At 40.7% G+C, this 19938-nt stretch overlaps 1 protein-coding gene across 1 annotated transcript; it reads left to right on the plus strand.

The window, feature by feature from the left end:
- The first annotated feature begins 510 nt into the window (after positions 1 to 510).
- Positions 511 to 11516, plus strand: Spc25 (SPC25 component of NDC80 kinetochore complex). The gene is made up of 7 exons (XM_051166764.1): positions 511 to 636; positions 1346 to 1495; positions 1596 to 1661; positions 4636 to 4782; positions 6611 to 6715; positions 9284 to 9382; positions 11364 to 11516. Exons 2-7 carry the CDS (start codon positions 1357 to 1359, stop codon positions 11486 to 11488), a joined length of 681 nt encoding a protein of 226 aa, XP_051022721.1. The 5' UTR covers positions 511 to 636; positions 1346 to 1356; the 3' UTR covers positions 11489 to 11516.
- Positions 11517 to 19938: the final 8422 nt, after the last annotated feature.

Consider the following 19938-nt stretch of genomic DNA (forward strand, 5'->3'; position numbering starts at 1 on the left):
AGAGTGAAAACTGCAATTAGCTCACATGGGGAGGGGTGGATGATGGAACAGAGTGGTCAGCTCTGACTCAAGTTATTTTGCTAACAAGCAGTTCTAACAAACTTTGAAAGTGTGCCTGGCAGTTGAGGGCAGCTGGGCTTGTGGTTGAGGAAATTTTGCTGATTAATAAGGCCATAGGGTATGGTGGTCATAAACAGTAGTCTGTGGTCAACTTGATCCGTTATAGGGAGTTTTTCTGAGAACTAAAGCTATAAACATTTATTTCTCAAAACATAAACATCATTTTTTTATCCAGTCTTATGGTCAGCTTGATCTTGTTTAAGAATTTCAGACTCTGTCTCAGAACTACGAATCCCAGAATGCCTTGCTTCAACTTGTCCGCGAGAATTCCGCAGGCCGATATCAACCAATCCTTGCACGGAGAGCCTGAGCTGTCCGCCAATCAGAAGACGAATTGACTGGCGGGTAGCCGTCCGCCTCGAGTTTGAAATCGAAAGTCGGCGCGGCTGAGGCGAGGCGGACTGAGGAGCAGTGGGCAGGTTTCTGTTAGAAGTATCCGGGTTTGGTGAAGACGGCAACGTTTCTGGCTGCCACGGTCCGGGAGCCTTGTGAAGGGCTGTGGGGCTCGCGCGCTCGGTGAGGGAAGCCGGTGTGGGCCTGCGGGCGTGTGACCGCGGCGCCTAGAACGCGGGCCTGCGCTGTTAGCCGCGGGGTTCGGGTTCCCGCACCGGTCCAGCCCCCACCCCGTCCCTAGGCGGCAGTGGGAGAAGCGGCCCGGGTCTAGTGCAGAAAACCGAGTCCATCGGCCCCCCAGCTTCTTAGGGTCTCGGACTCCTTGCCTTCGCGCAGGTCCTTAGGAGGACAAGCTGACTGACACCTGGGTCCTGTTAAAGCATGGTTTGGAAGTTTCGTAGGATGCACTTTGATCACAGGCTTTTCCCTCCCTCACCTCCCTCCGTAACGTTCCTCTCAGTGTAGATTGGTGCCCTTTCGCCACAGTGAAGTCCAAGTGGTTTGAATTATTATTTTGCCAACTACCGCAATATCCCTTGAACTCACAGAAATCCTCCTGCAGGGACTAAAGGCGTACACTACCCTGCCCTGTTGTTTTTAATTTATTTACAAATAGTCACCTGTGTTTCTGGCTGAGGATTACCTTTACCTCAGATTCTCCTGCCCCCCAGCTTCCAAATGCTGGAGTTAAAGTCTGCCTTTATGCTGGCTGAATTGCTGGCATATTAACCATTCTGTAGCAAAGTCAAACTTGGGACATTAGTTTGATTAGAATATGTGGCTTATTTGATGTCAATAACAAAATACAGTGTGTGTGTGTTCTGTTCTGCAGCGTCTGACACAATGGTCGAAGACGAACTGGCACTCTTGGATAAAAGCATAAATGAATTTGGAGATAAGTTCAGAAACAGCCTCAGCGACAATCGGAGTCAGGTGCTGGGCCTCAGAGATGCCTTCAAGGACTCCCTTAGAGCCCTCTCAGGTACTGCTCTCAACTCCTACCTTGCTGGTTTCGCTGTTCTTGTTGACTTTCTACTGTTACCTTAACGGGATTGAAACTTCTCTTGAAATTTGTCTTTCAGAAAAGCTGTCTTTGAAATTAAAGGAAGAAGAGAGGATGGTTGAGATGTTTCTGGAATATCAAAATCGTATGTGAAAAACTGTGGATCCGTTTTTAAGTTGCATGTCTTTATCATGGACTGTTAAGTAAGCCAGTGAATGAGGGTTCATGCGTTCGCACACATGCATACAGAATGCACACAGGCGTGCAGAATGCACACAGGCGTGCAGAATGCACACAGGCATACAGAATTGGCATGCTGTTCCTGTCACCGCGCAGCTTCAAGCTGAATATGTCCTTACACCTTCTAGAATTGGGAATATAGTTTCAGTATTATTTCTGAATGCTACCTGAATGGCATCATTTTATAACATATCATGTCTTTTAAATTAAGTAATATATGTGTATGCTTATGTGTAAAGGCCAGCCTTTAAAAAAAAAAAAGTATGCTTTGACATTGGAAATCCTAGCCAAGGAACCTGGAGTTTCTCAGGACCTTGGGGTCTTGTTAATAGTTTAACAATTCTATTTTTGCCACCATTCTTTCCCTCTCATTTCTACAGTTCTCCAGATACTTCAATACTGGGTCTGCATCTTTTATTGAATTCTCACACATAAGCCATAAGCCTGGAGCCATGGGCCAACTATAGATAGAGACATTTTGTTTAGAGGCACCATGTTTTAAACACTGTTACACTGGAATACCCTTGCAGCACGTGCGTGCGCGCATACACACACACACACAATGGTTGAGTAGAAATAGCAGTTTACTCAAGTTCAATGAATCTTTGATTGCCCTTGCCCTAGATTAAGGAAACAGTACATAAGGTACAGTAGAGATAAAGACAGGGAAACCATAGCTAAAATATACTGTACAACTTGTTGTAATAATGGAATGCATGCCATGTGGGTGGAGACTCCAGGGGGCTCGATCCAATGAGTTGTAGAATATTTAATAACTAATCCTTAATTCCATAGTCCAAGCTACTCGCACATTTTGACCCAGTCCTCATAACTCTTAAGATGCATAGGTTCTCTTGTTTTGTTTGTTTGGTGTGTGTGTGTGTGTGTGTGTGTGTGTGGCCTTACTTTGTTGTTTGGGTGACTGAGGTAGGGCATCACTTTCTTTATAGCCCAGGCTGGCTCAGTCTTGTAGCCTCAGCTTTCTGCATGGATTGGTTCTTAGTGCTTTACTAGGATCAAGTGTGTCCACTGGGAGTGTGTTTCTTACAGGACAGTCCTTGTTAGTGTCACCTGCGTATTGTCAGGAGGCTTTACTGTTTATTCTCCTTAGACTCACTCCCTGCTGCCTGTGCGCCTGCAGTAGTGTCTAGACTCTGAGAAGTACTGACGCCTTAGTAGTGTTTAGAAGAACACAGTGTCCCCAGAATCCAACTCAGCTGTGTGTTTCAGGCAAGTAGTGTGTTTTCCCTACAGAGCCTGCCTTCTTGATGCCTCCTTAAAACGATGCGTTGTAACTGTCATTGTAAAAAGACAGGCCACTGTATACATCTAGTTTAAGAAATAGTAACAGAGCCCACAGAGGCACATACTTACACTACTTGAAGGCTGTGACAGGAGCATCAAAAGTGCAAGGCCAATTTGAGCAGCTCAGTTATATTCTTGTCACCGGATAAAAATTTTTAAAGTGCTAGGAGGTGTAGTTTGATGGTATGGTAGTGTTCGGTTAGCATACGTGAGGGCCTGGGTTTAATCCCTGCTACCATACATAATCTCAGTATGAAGAGTAAGTACTAAATGTAATGCTTTCCTAGTGTCCGCTCAGAATAAAATTTCCTAATATTTTTATCTACATTGTATCTAACCATATTTGTGTTTTGCGGATTTTTTAAGGATTTTTTTAAATGTGTATGAGTTTATTTACTGCATGTATCTGTGTCATGCATACAATCCTTGTAGATCAGAAGAGGGCATTGGATTCCCTGGAAATAGAGTTATAAAAAGTTCTTAGCCTCCGTGTAGGTGCTAAGAACTGAACCTGGGTCCTCTGCAAGATCATCAGATGCTCTCAGCCCCTAAACCATCTTTCTAGGCCCCTAGATTTGTTCTTTTTAAAATTTCTTTGAAGAGTTTTGTATGTGTGTTTTGGTCATATTCATCCCCTAACCCAACTTTTCTCACATCCATACTTCCTTCTCTCCCCACCTACACATGTATACATACTGTGGTACATGTCAGAGGTCAAAGGACAATTTACAGGAATTGGTTCCTTTTCTACCATGTGAAATTGAACTCAAGTCATCAGGCTTGGCAGCAAGCTCCTTTACCTACTGAGTCATCTTATTGATCCTGTCACCATATTTTTAAATAAAATTAGCATATATGGCTGTCAGTGAGTAGAGACATGGTAATGTCTGCTGTGTTTTAGTTTCAGAATTATACTAATTTTGTAAGATTTGTCAGTCTTATCACCATTTTTTTTTTCTGTCTTTAATACGTCCCAGAAAAGCTTACAAAGCATTAGCTTTCTTCAAAGTGCTGTGAAAAACTGTCTTGTAGAGTTGGACTGTCCTGTCATGTGCCTTACTAATGTACTTATTTAGAGCTACGGGGATCATAATCCCCTTAGTTTCTATTTCATGTACTAATTTGGCTTTTTTTTTTTTCAATTTTAGAATCATTTTTTATTTTAAAGATGAATAACGAAGCAAAATCTCTTTTAATATTTATGATTTGTGAGTCATTAGAATGTGTGGTGGTGCATGCCTTTAATCCCAGCACTAGGGAAGCAGAGGCAGGTGGATGGCTGTGAGTTCGAAGTCAACCTCTTCTACAAAGCAAGTCTAGGACAGCCAAGGCTACACAGAGGAAACCCTGTCTCAAAAAAGGGGGGAAAAAAACCCAAACCTCAAAACGTTTATCAATCATAGGGGCCAAAGAATTGTGAGTTTGAGGCCAGCCTGGGTTTACATAGGCTCTGTCTTCAAAACAAAACACAAAAATAATTTTATTAGTCTTAGGAAATTGGGGATTTTTGTGTTTTTCTTAATCACATATCAGAGAGTGGGGCATATGTATTTAATGCTGTGTGTTTTTTACAGAGCTCTGTAAGCAGAATAAAGTCATTCAAGAAAAGAAAGATAATTTATTAAAGATGATTGCTGAAGTAAAAGGCAAAAAGCAAGAATTGGAAGTGCTTACTGCAAATATACAGGATCTCAAGGAAGAATATTCTAGGAAAAAAGAAAGTAAGTTTCTGGTTTTGTTTAAAATAATTGACTTGGGCTGGAGAGATGGCTCAGCGGTTAAGAGCACTGCTTACTCTTCCTGGGGTCCTGAGTTCTATTCCCAGCAACCACATGGTGGCTCACAACCATCTATAATGTGATGTAATGCCCTCTTCTGGCCTATAGGAGTACACACAGAGTACTTTATACATAATAAATAAATAAATAAATAAATCTTTTAAAAAATAAATAAATAAAATAATTGACTAAATTTCAAAGGCATAATGGTTCATAGTTGTGTGCATTTTGCTGGTTCTATTTTATGGCTAAAGTAGATAACACTTCAGGGCATAGGCAGACTGGCATCTTTGCTAGGTGTCACATAAGTCAACCAAGTGGACTTGCTTTTCTTTTTGTGGTTATTGTTTTGCTGAAAAGACTTTATCTAATTTCAGTTACAATCAGACCCTTGTGTCATTATTACTCTGGTTGGAACTGGAACTGGACAGTGTTTAGTAGTCTGAGGTAGGCTGGGCTTGTCTCCAGCTTGTAACTAAGGATGCCTTTGAGCTTCTGGTCTTCCTGCTTCTACCTCCGGAGTGCTGGGATTATAGGTGTGCATCACCATGCCATAATTGTGTTAAAGAATCCTTTTAAGGCCTTACATTTATTGACCATAAAATCTCTGCCAGGCAGTCAATGCACAGACTCACAACTGGTGAAAGTACAGAGGATACATGGCTGCAGTGCTCACCTCTAAAGGGGGCATCTATATCACCTACCTCCCTCCTGCCAAGGCTCAGGGAGCATCACAGAAGAGCCGTGGGAAGACTAAGAGCCAGAGCTTCGGGGGAAGTGTTGTGAAACTGTGTCTTTTGGGTGTGACATGGCCAGTGTGTTCATGGACTCTCAGCAGCTGGGGTTGCCTGCATACATCTGAGCCAGTTAGTATATGACAGGAAGAAGGGCCCATGAGAGCCCCTCTAACACTGTTGACAGTGTTGCTGTCTTCAGGGGTATAGCTGCTGATAATAAGTTGTCATCCCTCAGGACATAAATTCCCTTTCTTGCTCCTGCAGGAAATTCAATGGGCTAAACCTCAGGGAGTGAATCACAAAGAGGACATGAACGTAGGAGAGGGAAGAGCCCCTGCTGGGGAGGAGCAGGGCTTCAGGAGGAGAAAGGTGGCATGAGATGGGGTAATAGGGAAAGAGAACGAGAAAAGAGTCATAATCTTTGCCTGGTTTAGAAACATGCTCATGCTACAAAGGCCCTACCTGTACAGACTTTCCTACTGAGATGAATGCTTTATTTACAGAGGAGACTCAGTGCCCACAGATTAATTGCCTCTTCACATCTCTTGAAGTAGCAGTTCTTTGGTTGATGCTTCTCTTACAGAGTTCGTATCCAAGACGAAATTGTGAATTTATGCTTCTCATCTGCCATGAGTTAGGATTAGTTATTAACTTTAGAATAATTGTAAACCAGCATGAAATAAGGCTGGGAAGCAGGTATGCTGAGAGGAGTACAGTATTTTTCCCATGAAGTAATTAGTATATATTTGTCTAGCCAGCAAGATGATGATGATGATGACGATGATTATAATGACACCTATTTCTAGGCTAGTTATGCAAATCCCATTCCTAATTATCTGTATCTCAAGCATTTTTCTTCTTTCATCTTGAACAGAATCCCCTCTTGTTATTTGTTAGAGTTAGGACTGAATAAATATAAACAGATTGATATGCCTGGCACAATTTTTTAGTACTTTTCAAGTTTCCTAAAATTAATTGAATAAGCCTTAAAGTGAGAATTACCCGAAATATTCAACACTGCTTTAAAATTGTAGCCATTTCCACTGCTAACAAAGCAAATGAAGAGAGACTGAAACGGCTGCAGAAATCAGCGGACCTGTATAGAGATCGCCTGGGACTAGAAATTAGGAAGATTCATGGTAAGTTTATTACTCTAACTGCTATGTAGGAGATTAGAAAGGGCGTATCCAGAGAAAAGAAGAACTAAGGTGTTTTCAACTGGGTATTCAACACTGGGGTTTTAGAAACTAGGCCAGTGTCCTATCTTTTTAATCATGTAAATATAAGTGTTGTTGCTTTTTTTTAATCCAGTATTCTAATGAAAATAGTTTGACATGGTTGTCAATAAAAAAAGCAAACACAGTTCTTGGTTTTCACTGGCATTTGTATCATCTCCAGTTGCCTTAAGATTGGTGATTTATGACTGCTGGTATAATTTCTCTTTCTGTTAATGTACTGTGATTTACTCCATCTTTTATCAGTTGGGTTGCTAAGAGCAATTGCATTGTATCTGCTCTCGAGCTTTAGAAATACTGCATACACTTGGGAGGATCCTTTCTCGGGGAGGGGTTACTAGGTTAAAAAGCACATGAATATTTTACAGTTATTATATACATATATGTTAGTTGGTTATAAGGGATAATGTTTTGGGACTTCCCAAGGTCAGTCTTATGCTTGGTGAGCCACTGGGAAGACTTGGTGGATGTACTGTCTTCCTCAATTCATGGGGAATATATTTTAAGACATTCAGTGGATGCCTGAAGCAGTTAGTAATGAACCCTATGTATATTTCCCTGCATGTGCATACTTACCATAGATTATTTATTTATTGCAATTACAAACTCAGTTATTTCGTGTGTGTTTGTGTGAGTGCATGTGTGCCTTGCACTCTTACGGAGCTCAGAGAACAGCTTGGCAGAATTGGTTCTTCCATCAAGTGGGTTCTAGGGAGGTCATCAGGCTTAGTGGCAAGCTCGCTTACCAGCTAGTCATCTCCCATCACCCCTCCCCCGTTAGCTGTGTTCTGTTATTGTTAGTGTGTGGTTATGATGGTGGGAAGGGCACAATGTGTGTGGAACCAAGTAGCATCCTATATCATAAACCGCCAAACATAAAGTGTTTCCCTGACTTGTGAGAGCTGCTTAAGCAGATCATCCGACCCAGAGGAGTAGTTGGTAACCTGCTGTCTCTAAGTATAGAGTGTCACAACTGAACTAGATAGAAGGGTGACAGGCTGATGTTTGTTGCAGAACTGGTAGGTGGCTTGGTGCCAGGGAGTGGAGCCATAGCCCTCAATGGTACCCTTTGCCAAGTGTGAGTAAGAGGACAGCTCTCTGCTCTTTTGTGTACTCAGTGGAAGAGAAAACCCCAAAGCAAACCTTTGATTTTCTTTATTGAGTGTATTCCCAAATCATTCCTGGCTGTGCGCATTCTTCCCAGAACTATTAACAGTCTGAAATCTGCTGTACTGATACTTACTTCACTTTGTACTTGGGCACCCTTTTACAGCTGTAAGAATTTTAAATAATGGCTGCTTAATTTTTATATGCTATAGAAGAAACTAAACGTGTCAGAATTTATGCTTTGTGGCAGCAAACTTGAATTTCTACCAGGCCAGTTGGCCTTCCTTCCTTCCTTCCTTCTTTCCTTCCTTCCTTCCTTCCTCCCTTCCTCCCTCCCCCCCCCTTTCTTTTTTTAAAAAAAATTTTATACTTTTGTTTCTTTGGAAGCATTTCAAGGTTTTTTGGAAAATAAAGTAACTAGAAAAATAAAAAATGAAATCATTTAACAGTATGGGTTTATTGTAATAAAATATATATAATGTAAAACAAAGCTGTTTTAACTATTTTAAAGTATATAATAAATGACATTAATTATATCTGTAGTGTTGTGTGACCATCATGATCCACTGTGGATTTCTAAAGTTTATTATCACCCCAAACAACTTGCCATTCATGCTTTTTTTTTCTTTAAGTTCTTAATAGCCTTGAATTATTTTTTATTTATTTTTGTTTCTATGAATTTATCTTTATCAGTTCTTGCTATTTTATAGTGGAATTAGGCAATATTTGTTCTTTTGCATTTTCACATATTTCTAAGGTTTGTCCATACTGTAGTTGTGTATGAGAGTTTCATTCCTTTTTATGTCTGGGCAGTGTTTGTATTTGTGTATATATGTACATATATGTGTATAGTGATGCTGGTGTGTTTAACTGTTCATCTATTGCGGGGGGCAGGGAATACACTAGATTGTTTCCACTTCTTGTTACTGTGAAGGTAACTATTTTGAACATCAACATGCAATGACCTGCTTAAATTTCAGCTTTTGTGTTCTCCAATTGTAGTTTTAAACGGCTATTTTGCTCTTTCCAGCCTTAGTGAGTATTTGATTTATAAATATTTTTTCCCATTTTGTGAGATGTCTTCATTTTCTTGATAATATCGTTTGGAAGGGGAAAAAAGTTTAATGTGGGTGATGTCCAGTTCATCTGTTCTTCCTTTGTCATCTACTTTTACTATCATTTACACTAACTTGTAAGTTCTGTGTTTGGATACTGGTTAAATGGATACACGGCCATGCACATTCTTATCAAAGGCAGGGTGTGTGTGTGTGTGTGTGTGTGTGTGTGTGTGTGTGAAAGTTTATCTTCACTAAGGGCCTTGACTCTGTATTCTCATATTAATTGGTTTGTAATTTCTTGTTTCAGGTGATAAGTTGCAGTTTATATTCACTAGTATTGACCCCAAGAATCCCGAGAGCCCCTATATGTTTTCCCTGAGCCTCAATGAAGCTAGGGAATATGAAGGTATGTATGCATTCCTCTCTCTGGGTTTAAGGTCAGTGCTCTCAACTGTCATTTGACTCATAAGATAAGGAAAGAAGTGTTTGCACAAACTGTTTCCTTTCAGTGTTGCTTCTTGAGGTACCACCTCTAAGGGATGTGAGTGCAGTTTTGCTATGTAGATGTCTTTAGGGGCTCTAATAAGTAACATATCTCTAGGATGACACAGCATCATGGGGGTGGAAACTCTGAGACCAAAGTTCATTGTATTTCATGTGCAGCTTTGATTACCCTTGGGAGAACTTAAAGCTAAATGTGAATAGTTTATTCATTGTCACTTTGTATAAAATACTCAAAATGTGACTTTCCCCCAAATATTTTTTTAAAGCTTTTCATCTTGAAAATCCCCATACATTCACAATGCAAGTTAGTTGCTGGTTCTGCAGCTGGTCAGAGAGCCTTTAACTTATAGGGAATGTATGTGAGTGCTAGCAATGGGAACGTGAGGCAAGTAGAAGTATGTTTGTGCCTTTTTAATTCTTTTAATCCCTTATATAGGTAAACTTTGTTTTGTTGGAATTCATAAAAATGATTCTTGAGTCATTACACCTGTGATACCATTTTAAAGCATTTATAGCTGGCAAATAAAGGCTCAGGATGCTGGTTGGTTCTCTAAGGCCCTGGTGATTTACTGTCTTCCTGTTCAGATTTTGAGAAGCTCCATCTACAAAATTTGAGGATCTTCTCTTTAGTAATTGTGTTTCAATCAACTGAATACTATATTAAAAAACAAACTTCTAAAACCTCTTACCTAGTTGTTCCAGTTTTCTCTAAATTGTATATTATTGGTCCACCTCTGTTTGTGATGGTTAGTGTTAACTGTCACCTTGACACCTGCATGCTGTGAGTTATTATGTTGACTGTGTTGATTGAGGCAGGAACACCTTACAGTGAGTGATGCTGTTTCCTCGTGGGGACCCTGGACAGTATAAATAGAGAGGGGATGCTGAGCAGGAGTATGCATGCATTGATTTCATTTCCTGATCATGGGTACAAGGTGACTAACTGCTTCAAGCTCCTACTGCCTTGGCTTCCCCAAGACACTCACAGTGTTGTATATTAAAATAATACTCACTGAATAAATTTTGAACCAAGTACTCCACTATTTCTCTCTTGTGGTCCTGTCCAATCAATCTCTACCAAAGCCAGAAAGCTGATATAGTCAAGCTCTTTTTCTTAAACAAAGTAAGTGATTGTTGGTAGAAAGAGCTTATTTTCTTTTGGCAACTCTCACTGGAGATTTGTTCAGTTGTACCAGCATGTGCAGCTGACATGGAGACCACTGTAACTTGTGGCTTTTGTCTTGTTTACCTAGTGGCCATTGTAAGTACCACTCTTGAACAGTAACCATATTTTCCACCAACTTCCATTGCACTTATGAAATCTTGGATATTTTGTTCCAAAATCTTTAATTATCAAGAGTTGGCATTGAGGCCAGGTGTGGTGGTTCTTGCCTTTGATCCCAGCACTGCACAGGCAGAAGCAGATGGATCTCTGTGAGTTCAAAGCTAGTTTGATCTACATAAAGAGTTCCAAGCCAGCCAGACCTACATAGTGAGACCCTGTCTCAAAAAGAACTGGCACTGACAGTTACGCCTTTTTTCGTATTGTGGCAAGAAACTAGATATCATACCAAAGTTTTGCATAGAAAATGACTTTTAATAGTTAAAATGTACATATGAACGATGATGGAAATAGCACTCTGTCACTCATCTTCCAGTCCTTCGGATAATCTGTTTAAAGTGGGACTGTAGTACTTACAGTTTGAATATTTAGGGATTAAACAAAGGAAAAGGCCAAAAGATAAATGTGAATTCAAGTACATTAGTTTATGCCCAGAGCATTTCAGTAAAGTATAATTGTCATGAGAGCTTAAGTGGAAACACTTCTATACACACACACACAAAACCTCTCACTTAAATTATCTTCTTTGTTTTTCTCTTAGTGTCTGACTGTTCGCCTCATCTTGGATGCCTAGCAGAATTTCAGGAGAAAGTCAGGAAGACCAACAACTTTTCTGCATTTCTTGCCAATGTTCGGAAAGCTTTTATAGCTACAGTTCATAATTGAGGTAGAAGTTGTAGGAATTCTCATCTCTTGCCCCTCTGTCTTTCTTTCTTCAGTGTTTTTGTGTTGCATCACAGAAACTAGAATATATCATCCCAAAACCTGCCCCTTTGACATAATATTTTTGAGCTGAAAACAGTTAAACAGAGGTAGAGTTAGAAAAACTCCAATTTGCCTAAACACAGGACCTGAAATTATAACGGTGTCTTAGCCTCATAGCCACAAAGAAATACAGAAGTTCATCACTTCTTCCCACTTGAGACATGGCACCAGAGAAATTGACAAGCCTTGATCATTAGTTTATTCCTGTAAATTCATTCTCCATAATTCACCATCTGTGGAAGCCAAAAGCCAAACCTGCTCTCTGTCTTGTGTCTGTAAAATCCTACTGTTCTGTTGAAGATGCTGTGTAAACCTGAGTTCTCTTCTGTTGGGTACCTCCTGTGCAGTGTACACTGCATATGTTAATAAACTCTTGGTTTTCTCTTGTGAACCAGTCTTTGTGACTGTCTCTTCAGTATGAGGATTGAAGTGAAATGGTTTCTCCCTCACAGGTATATTTCTGTAATTATTTTTATTAAAATCTTAGGGGGAAATTGATATAGTAAAACATGCCCTTTAAAAAGCAAAGCAGGATAAGATCAAAAGTTCAAGTGACACCACATGCTGGCGAGGATGTGGAGAGAGAGAGAACACTCCTGCATTGCTGGTGGGAATGCAAACTAGTATAACCACTTTGGAAATCTCTGGCACTTTCTCAGAAAACTGGGAATAGGGCTTCCTCAAGACCCAGCTATTCCACTCCGTGGAATATACCCAGAAGATGCTCCAGCACACAACAAGGACATATGCTCAACCATATTCATAGCAGCCTTATTCATACTAGCCAGAAGAACCTGGAAACAGCCTAATGGACAGGACATTCTCCACACAGTGGAGAATGGGGACTGACTCTGACATGAACTCTGGAAGCTTATGTCCTGATCCCCAGGCGGCAGGAAGGAGGAATGGGTGTGTATGTGAGAGAGAGAGAATATGAATGAGATTAGGCTTCTCAAACATCAAAGCCCATCCCGAGTGATACATCACCAACAAGGCCATGCCACCTAATCCTTCCTAAATTGTGAACCAAACATTCAAATATATGAACCTAGGGGGCGCCCTTCTCTATCAAACCACATGTGGGAAAATTATAGTTCTCTGAACAGAAAATGAGCTTAGGTAATTGGCATAACAAAATAGGACTCTTTCTGTACCAATTTCTATGGGCCCAGTATTTCTAAGCCCTTTCTGTAATCTGCTCACCAGTATTCTCTCAACTTGTGAGATAGATGCCATTAACCTTATTCTGAGATAAGAAATCAAATGGAAGTTTAAGTTTATGTAACTCCAAGTCACAAAGCTCTTAAGTATAAGAATGGGGATTGAAACTCAGATGACAACCAAATCCATCAGCTCTACCTTGACTATACCACATGGCTTTATGTGACCACAAAGTTGTCAACAGATTCAAACAAATTTAGACTTACAATTCAGCTTCTGTGCTTCTGTAGCTACGTAAGAATTAAGAAAATGAGTGCTGGGCAGTGGTGGCGTACGCCTTTTATCCCAGCGCTTGGGAGGCAGAGACTGGCAGATTGCTTAGTTTGTGGCCATCCTGGTCTACAGCCACAGCTATGTAGAGAGACCCTGTCTAGAAAAGCAAACAAAACCAAGGAGTAAGCTGTGAACACAGGGCACTATGTCTAGGTTCTTCAGAAATAGAATTAAAATGATAAAGCAGCTGGTTTTAGAACCTGGGAGACTGAGAACCTCACCAGGCTGTCAAATGGAGCCATGCACTCAGGTGACATGCAAAGGGCCCCTGCCCTCTGCTCTGTTCCCACACTCTGGTCCAAGTCTGAGTTCCTGCTTCCTGTTCCTCTCTTCTCCTCCTCTGACTTGCACGTCCCTTCCACATGGACAATAGACTGTGCTGTGTTGATTCCAGGGGGCTTTTATTACTTCCATCGAGCTTGTTGCCCCTGCAGACCATCAAGGTGCTGAGAAGGAGTGATTTCATATTGCTGAAAAAAATAACTCAGTTGTCCTTAAGCTATCAGTTAAAGGCTTCTACTTTTGTACAATAAAATGTACTCCCAACTGAGTATGAGACCGACTTTGATGGATCATCATAAAGCACTTTAAGTGATTAAAATTCTTGTCACTATGAATATTAATTATGTGTTATGGAAAATGAAAGAAAGAAATTATATATCTTTGTGTTTGATGACATGACAGACACATCAGCTTCTGGTCTATTAATAGATTACATAAAAATCTATGTGGTCAGTGAAGAGCTGGCTCTGATCTTTGTGCTTCATATTTCAGGGTATTAGTGGTACTAAAAGCTTCTGATATATCAAGTATGTACATATATTCCACTGCTTAGTGGAATATAATTATTAAAAGTCTAGTACAGTTTAAGAGCATTAGTATTAAAACTTTGTATTTTATACAAAAGATTTACATGTATTGTTAATTTCTCCCTAATGTTCTCTTAATTTCATCCTGAATCTAAGAGGTCCACCCAATCTATATCTGACTGGAAATTCTTGCCCTGCTAAAAATATATTGAAACAAGTCTACCATAGCAAACTACATTTGTATTTTTTAGTTTACAGACATAGTATTTCAAAGGAGTGGGCTGAACCCAGACTCGTGCACATGCCTCATACAGCATTTCTTTGAAAGTTACACACGTTACAAAGTTACACAGATTCCAGAGTCCATATTCCGTGAACCATGACATGAATCTTAGATACAGATTTAAAAGGAGAGTCTGAACAGCCGAGCACCCACTCTTTCTCATTCAGCATTGATGAGGAGCCTGAGCCCAGACAGGTATGGGACCTGACCAGTGAGGAGCCTTGGAAGCAGGAACTGAGCCTGGAGCTCAGGGTCCCAGGACACTACCCTTCCTCAGGGTGTCTGCACGATACTTTTTAAAAAGTCAGAGGAAAGGGAGTATACTAAAGTGGGGGGGGGGCAGGGAGTTTAAAAAATTACATATCCCAGGCTCAATATTATTTTTCAGCAGCATTCCCCAACAAGAAAACCATCAGCTGGTTTCAGTGCAGAATTCTGCCAGACCTTCAAGGATGTGCTAATACCGATACTCTTCAAGCTACTCCAAAAGATAGAAATAGAACATTACCAAGTTCATTCTATGAGGCCATAGTCACATTGATACCTAAACCTCACAAAGACCCAACAAAGAAAGAGAATTTCAGACCAATTTCTCTGATGAACATTGATGTGAAAATAATAAAATACTTGCAAAACAAATACAAGAACACATCAAAGATATCATTCATCATGATCAGGTAGGCTTCATTCCAGGCATGCAGGGATGGTTTAATATACAGAAATCCATCAATGTAATCCACCATATAAACAAACTGAAAATAAAAAACCACATCTCTGCATCCTTAGATGCAGAGAAAGCATTTGATAAAATCCAACACCCATTCATGTTTAAAGTTTTAGAGAGATCGGGGATACAAGGCACTTTCCTCAACATAATAAAGGCTATATACAGCAAGCCAATAGCCAAAATCAAATTAAATGGTGAGATACTCAAGGAAATTCCTCTAAAATCGGGAACAAGGCAAGGCTGCCACTCTCTCCATATCTCTTCAATATAGTACTGGAAGTTCTAGCCAGAGCAATAAGACAACAAAAGGAGATCAAGGGGATCCAAATGGGAAAGGAGGAAGTCAAATTATCCCTATTTGCAGATGATATGATAGTGTACATAAGTGACCCCCAAAATTCCACCAGAGAACTACTACAGCTGATAAACACCTTCAGCAAATTGGCTGAATACAAAATTAACTCAAAAAAGTCTGTAGCCTTCCTATACACAAATGACAAGCTTGCAGAGGAAGAAATTAGAAAAACCACACCCTTCACATTAGCCACAAGCAATATAAAATATTTAGGAGTTACTCTAACCAAGCAAGTAAAGGACTTGTTTGAAAAAAATTGAAAACTCTGAAGAAAGAGATTGAAGATGACATGAGAAGATGGAATGATCTTCCTTGCTCATGGATTGGGAGAATTAACATAGTAAAAATGGCCATCCTACCAAAAGCAATCTACAGATTCAATGCAATCCCTATTAAAATACCTACACAATTTTTTAAAGGCATTGAAAGTTCAATTCTCAACTTCATATGGAAAAACAAAAAACCCAGAATAGCTAAAACAATCTTGTATAATAAAAAATCCTCTGGAGGAATCTCCATACCTGATCTCAAGCTATGTGAGAGGCCGCACTCACATTCGCCATTACAAGATGGCGCTGACATCCTGTGTCCCAAACTGGTAAACAAGTAATCTGCGCATGTGCGAAGGAACTTTCCACTTGTTGTGCTCTGCCTCTCCCGTGGCGTCATATCGCCTGATGAGTAACAGCCAATCAGGAACTGACACATCCTAAGCGGAGAACAGTTTCCTATATAAGGGATGGGTTTCTGCTGTTTGGGGTCTCCATTTTACTTGTCGTAAGCTTATGCTCTCCCTCTTAAGACGCATTAAAGCTTTACTGCAGAAGGATCCTGTGTGTGCAGCGTCGTTCTTGCTGGCGAGACGGTAACGCGAGTCACAAAGCTATACTATAAAACAACAGTAATTAAAACAGCATGGTACTGGCACGGCAACAGGCTGGTTGATCAGTGGAATTGAATAGACGACCCAGATATGAATCCACACACATATGGTCACTTGATTTTTGACAAAGAAGCCAACTCTATTCAATGGAAAAAGGATAGCATCGTCAACAAATGGTGCTGGTCTAACTGGATGTCTATGTGTAAAAAAATGCAATTGGACCCATATTTGTCACCATGCACAAAACTCAAATTCAAGTGGATCAAAGACCTCAACATAAAAACAGAAACACTAAGTCAGTTAGAAGAAAAAGTGGGGAAGAACCTGGAACACATTGGCACAGGAGACAACTTCCTGGACAGAACACCAACAGCTCAGGCCTTAAGGTCAACAATTAATAAATGGGACCTCATGAGGCTGAGAAGCTTCTGTAAGGCACGATACACTGTCAGGAGAACAAAGCAACAGCCTACAGACTGGGAAAAGATCTTCACCAACCCTAAATCTGACAAAGGTCTAATATCCAAAATATATAAAGAACTCAAGAAATTAAACACCACCAAACCAAATAACCCAATTGAGAAATGGGCCTCAGAACTAAACAGAGAATTCTCAACAGAGGAATATCAAATGGCTGAGAAACACTTAAAGAAATGTTCAACCTCCTTAGTCATCAGGGAAATGCAAATCAAAACAACTCAAATGACACCACATGCTGGCGAGGATGTGGGGAGAGAGGAACACTCCTTCATTGCTGGTGGGAATGCAAACTAGTACAGCCACTTTGGAAATCTATCTGACGCTATCTCAGAAAACTGGGAATAGGGCTTCCTCAAGACCCAGCTATTCCACTCCTTGGAATATACCGAGAAGATGCTCCAGCACACAACAAGAAAATTTGCTCAACCATGTTCATAGCAGCCTTATTCATAATAGCCAGAACCTGGAAACAGCCTAAATGTCCCTCAGTAGAAGAATGCATAAAGAAACTGTGGTACATTTACATGATGGAATACTACTCAGCTATTAACAACAAGGAATTCCTGAAATTTGTGGACAAAGGGATTGAACTAGAAATGATCATAATGAGTGAGTTAACCCAGAAGCAGAAAGACTCAAATGGTATATACTCACTTATATCTGGACACTAGCCCAAGGGGCATGTCCCATGAAAGCCTTCACTTACCAGGAAAGCGGGACAGAGGGGAGGACATCCTATTGGGACTTTAGGTGAGAGAAGCATGGGAGAATGGGGAAATAGAAGGATCCAGAGGGTCCTAGAAACCTACAAGAAGAACATTATGACAGGAGGATCTGGGCCCAGGAGTCCTGCTCAAACTATGGCACCAGCCAAGGACAATACATGCAGTAAACTTTGAACCCCTACCCAGATCTAGCCAATGGACAGGACATTCTCCACAGTTGAGTGGAGAGTGGGGACTGACTTTCACATAAACTCTGATGCCCCATATTTGACCACGTCCCCTGGATGGGGAGACCTGGTGGCACTCAGAGGAAGAATAGCAGGCTACCAAGAAGAGACTTGATACCCTATGAGCATATACAGAGGGAGGAGGTCCCCCTCAGTCACAGTCATAGGGGAGGGGAGTAAGGGGGAAAATGGGAGGGAAGGAGTATTGGGAGGATACCAAGGATGGGATAACCATTGAGATGTAATGTGAATAAATCAACAAAATAAAATTTTAAAAAACCATCAGCTTTCTCAGAAAGCACTACTGATTTACAAAGAGAGGTCCCTTTCTGACAATTTCACTCCAAACGATCATTATCATCACTTCCTATGTACAAAACAATCTAGTCCACAGTCAATTGCTACACCTTTTTTTTTTTTTAATGCAGCAAAGCTCAATAGAGTGAAGTGGGATGCAAAAAAGAATATGAATTCGAACTGCTCATTGCCTAATGGCCTGTTACTATTCAGCCAACTTCCTGCACCCTGACAGCTGTCTAGTGTGCCATTAGCGACGGGAACTTTGCGCAGTTTCTTCTCCTTTCTTCATGGTATACTTACTGAAGACGTGCTAACTAGCCGCTCAGGAGACACAGGCAGGCAGGGCAGATCTCTGAGTTTGAGATCAGCCTGGTCTACAAAGAGAGTTCCAGGACAGCCAGAACTACACTGAGAAACCCTGTACAAACAAACAAATAAACAAACAAACAAATAAAAACAACACAAAACACCAAGGGGATGGATGGGGAAGGGCTGAATGCAGGGAATTAACATGTGCTATGAGATAGGACGTAAAGCGAATTGTTTCCTAGTTCTAACTCTGTCGGAGGCCTTTGCATTGGGTGGTGGATAAGTACATAGAACACATTTGATGATGAAAGTGTAAAATTTAACTGCTGAGTTGTACAGACTTTGAGTCTGGTTACTTTTTGCGTGTGATTTTTCATTTACTTGCAAGTTTTTTGAATAATAGAGTGTCTTAGTTAGGGTTCCATTGCTGTGAAGAGACACTATAACCAAAGCAAGTCTTTTAAAAGCAATCATTTCATTGGGGCTGGCTTACAGTTTCAGGGGTTTAGTCCATATCAGCATGGGGGCGGGGGGTGGAGCATGGCGGATCGCAGGCAGACATGGTGCTGGAGAAGGAGCTGAGAGTTCCACATCTGGATCCAAAGGCAGGAGAAAGGGACCGTGTGTGGAGGTAGCTTGAGCATAGGAGACCTCAAAGCTCACCCCCACAGTGACACACTTCCTCCATCAAGGCCACTCCTCCTAATAGTGTCACTTCCCATAGGCTAAGCATTCAAATACATGAGTCTGTGGGGGCCATACCTGTTCAAACCACCACATAAAGTTTATTAAAAACAAAAGCAAAGAACAACTTTGAGCTGTTCTAGATTTTAAGTTATAGTTCACATAACAAGTTTTATTTGAATTCCTGTATCAAATATTACTATGTCAGTTATGTGCTAGGTAGGAGTGTAATAACACAACATTGACAACTAATGGTCCCTGATTTGAAATTTTCCATTTAAAAAAATGGTGAATCAAAGAAAAAAAGGAGAGCATAGGAAAATAATGAGAGGATTAAAAAAAAAAAGATTTATTTATTATGTATAAAGTGCGCATCAGATCACATTATAGATGGTTGTGAGCCACTAACTATGTGGTTGTTGGGAGTTGAACTCAGGACCTCTGGAAGAGCAATTGGTGCTCTTAACCACTGAGCCATCTCGCCAGCCCCTAATGAGAAGATTTTAATGAATGCAAATACAGAGGTTCTGAGGGCCTTGCTATTTGGCAGAGAAGCAAGGTTGTCTTAATATCGCCATCAGCACCGTCTCTTCCATTCACTTGAGGGTGTGGTCTGCATTTTCTGCAAACTGCTGCCATAACATCTCCATGGTGCACTGCCGCCTTTAGGGGAGTTTGCGTTCATTCTCACGTTTTTCTTATTAAAGGGCATTTGAGGAAGCTGCTTAAATGTCCCATTTTGCCCTCTAATGCCAGAACTTGGGAGGTTGAATCAGAGGCACACAGATCTCTACAAGTTCAAGGCCAGACTGGTCTGCATAGTAAGTTTCAGATAAGCTAGGGCTACATAATGACACACACACACACACACACACACACACACACACCACTATACCATACCAACAGAAGTTTCATTTTGATGGGACATGTCGGGTTCTACTTCCTACTCAAACTAGCTTATTGGTATTAATGTTCCCTTAGGTAGGAAAGCTGCTCAGGATGCCCCTCCCACAAGGACCTAGTTCTGGCAAAAGAAGTTTCCATACAGGAAAAGAGACACGGAACTTCACACACC

The sequence above is a fragment of the Acomys russatus genome, chromosome 24 (assembly GCF_903995435.1).
Source record: "Acomys russatus chromosome 24, mAcoRus1.1, whole genome shotgun sequence".
NCBI lineage: Eukaryota > Metazoa > Chordata > Mammalia > Rodentia > Muridae > Acomys > Acomys russatus.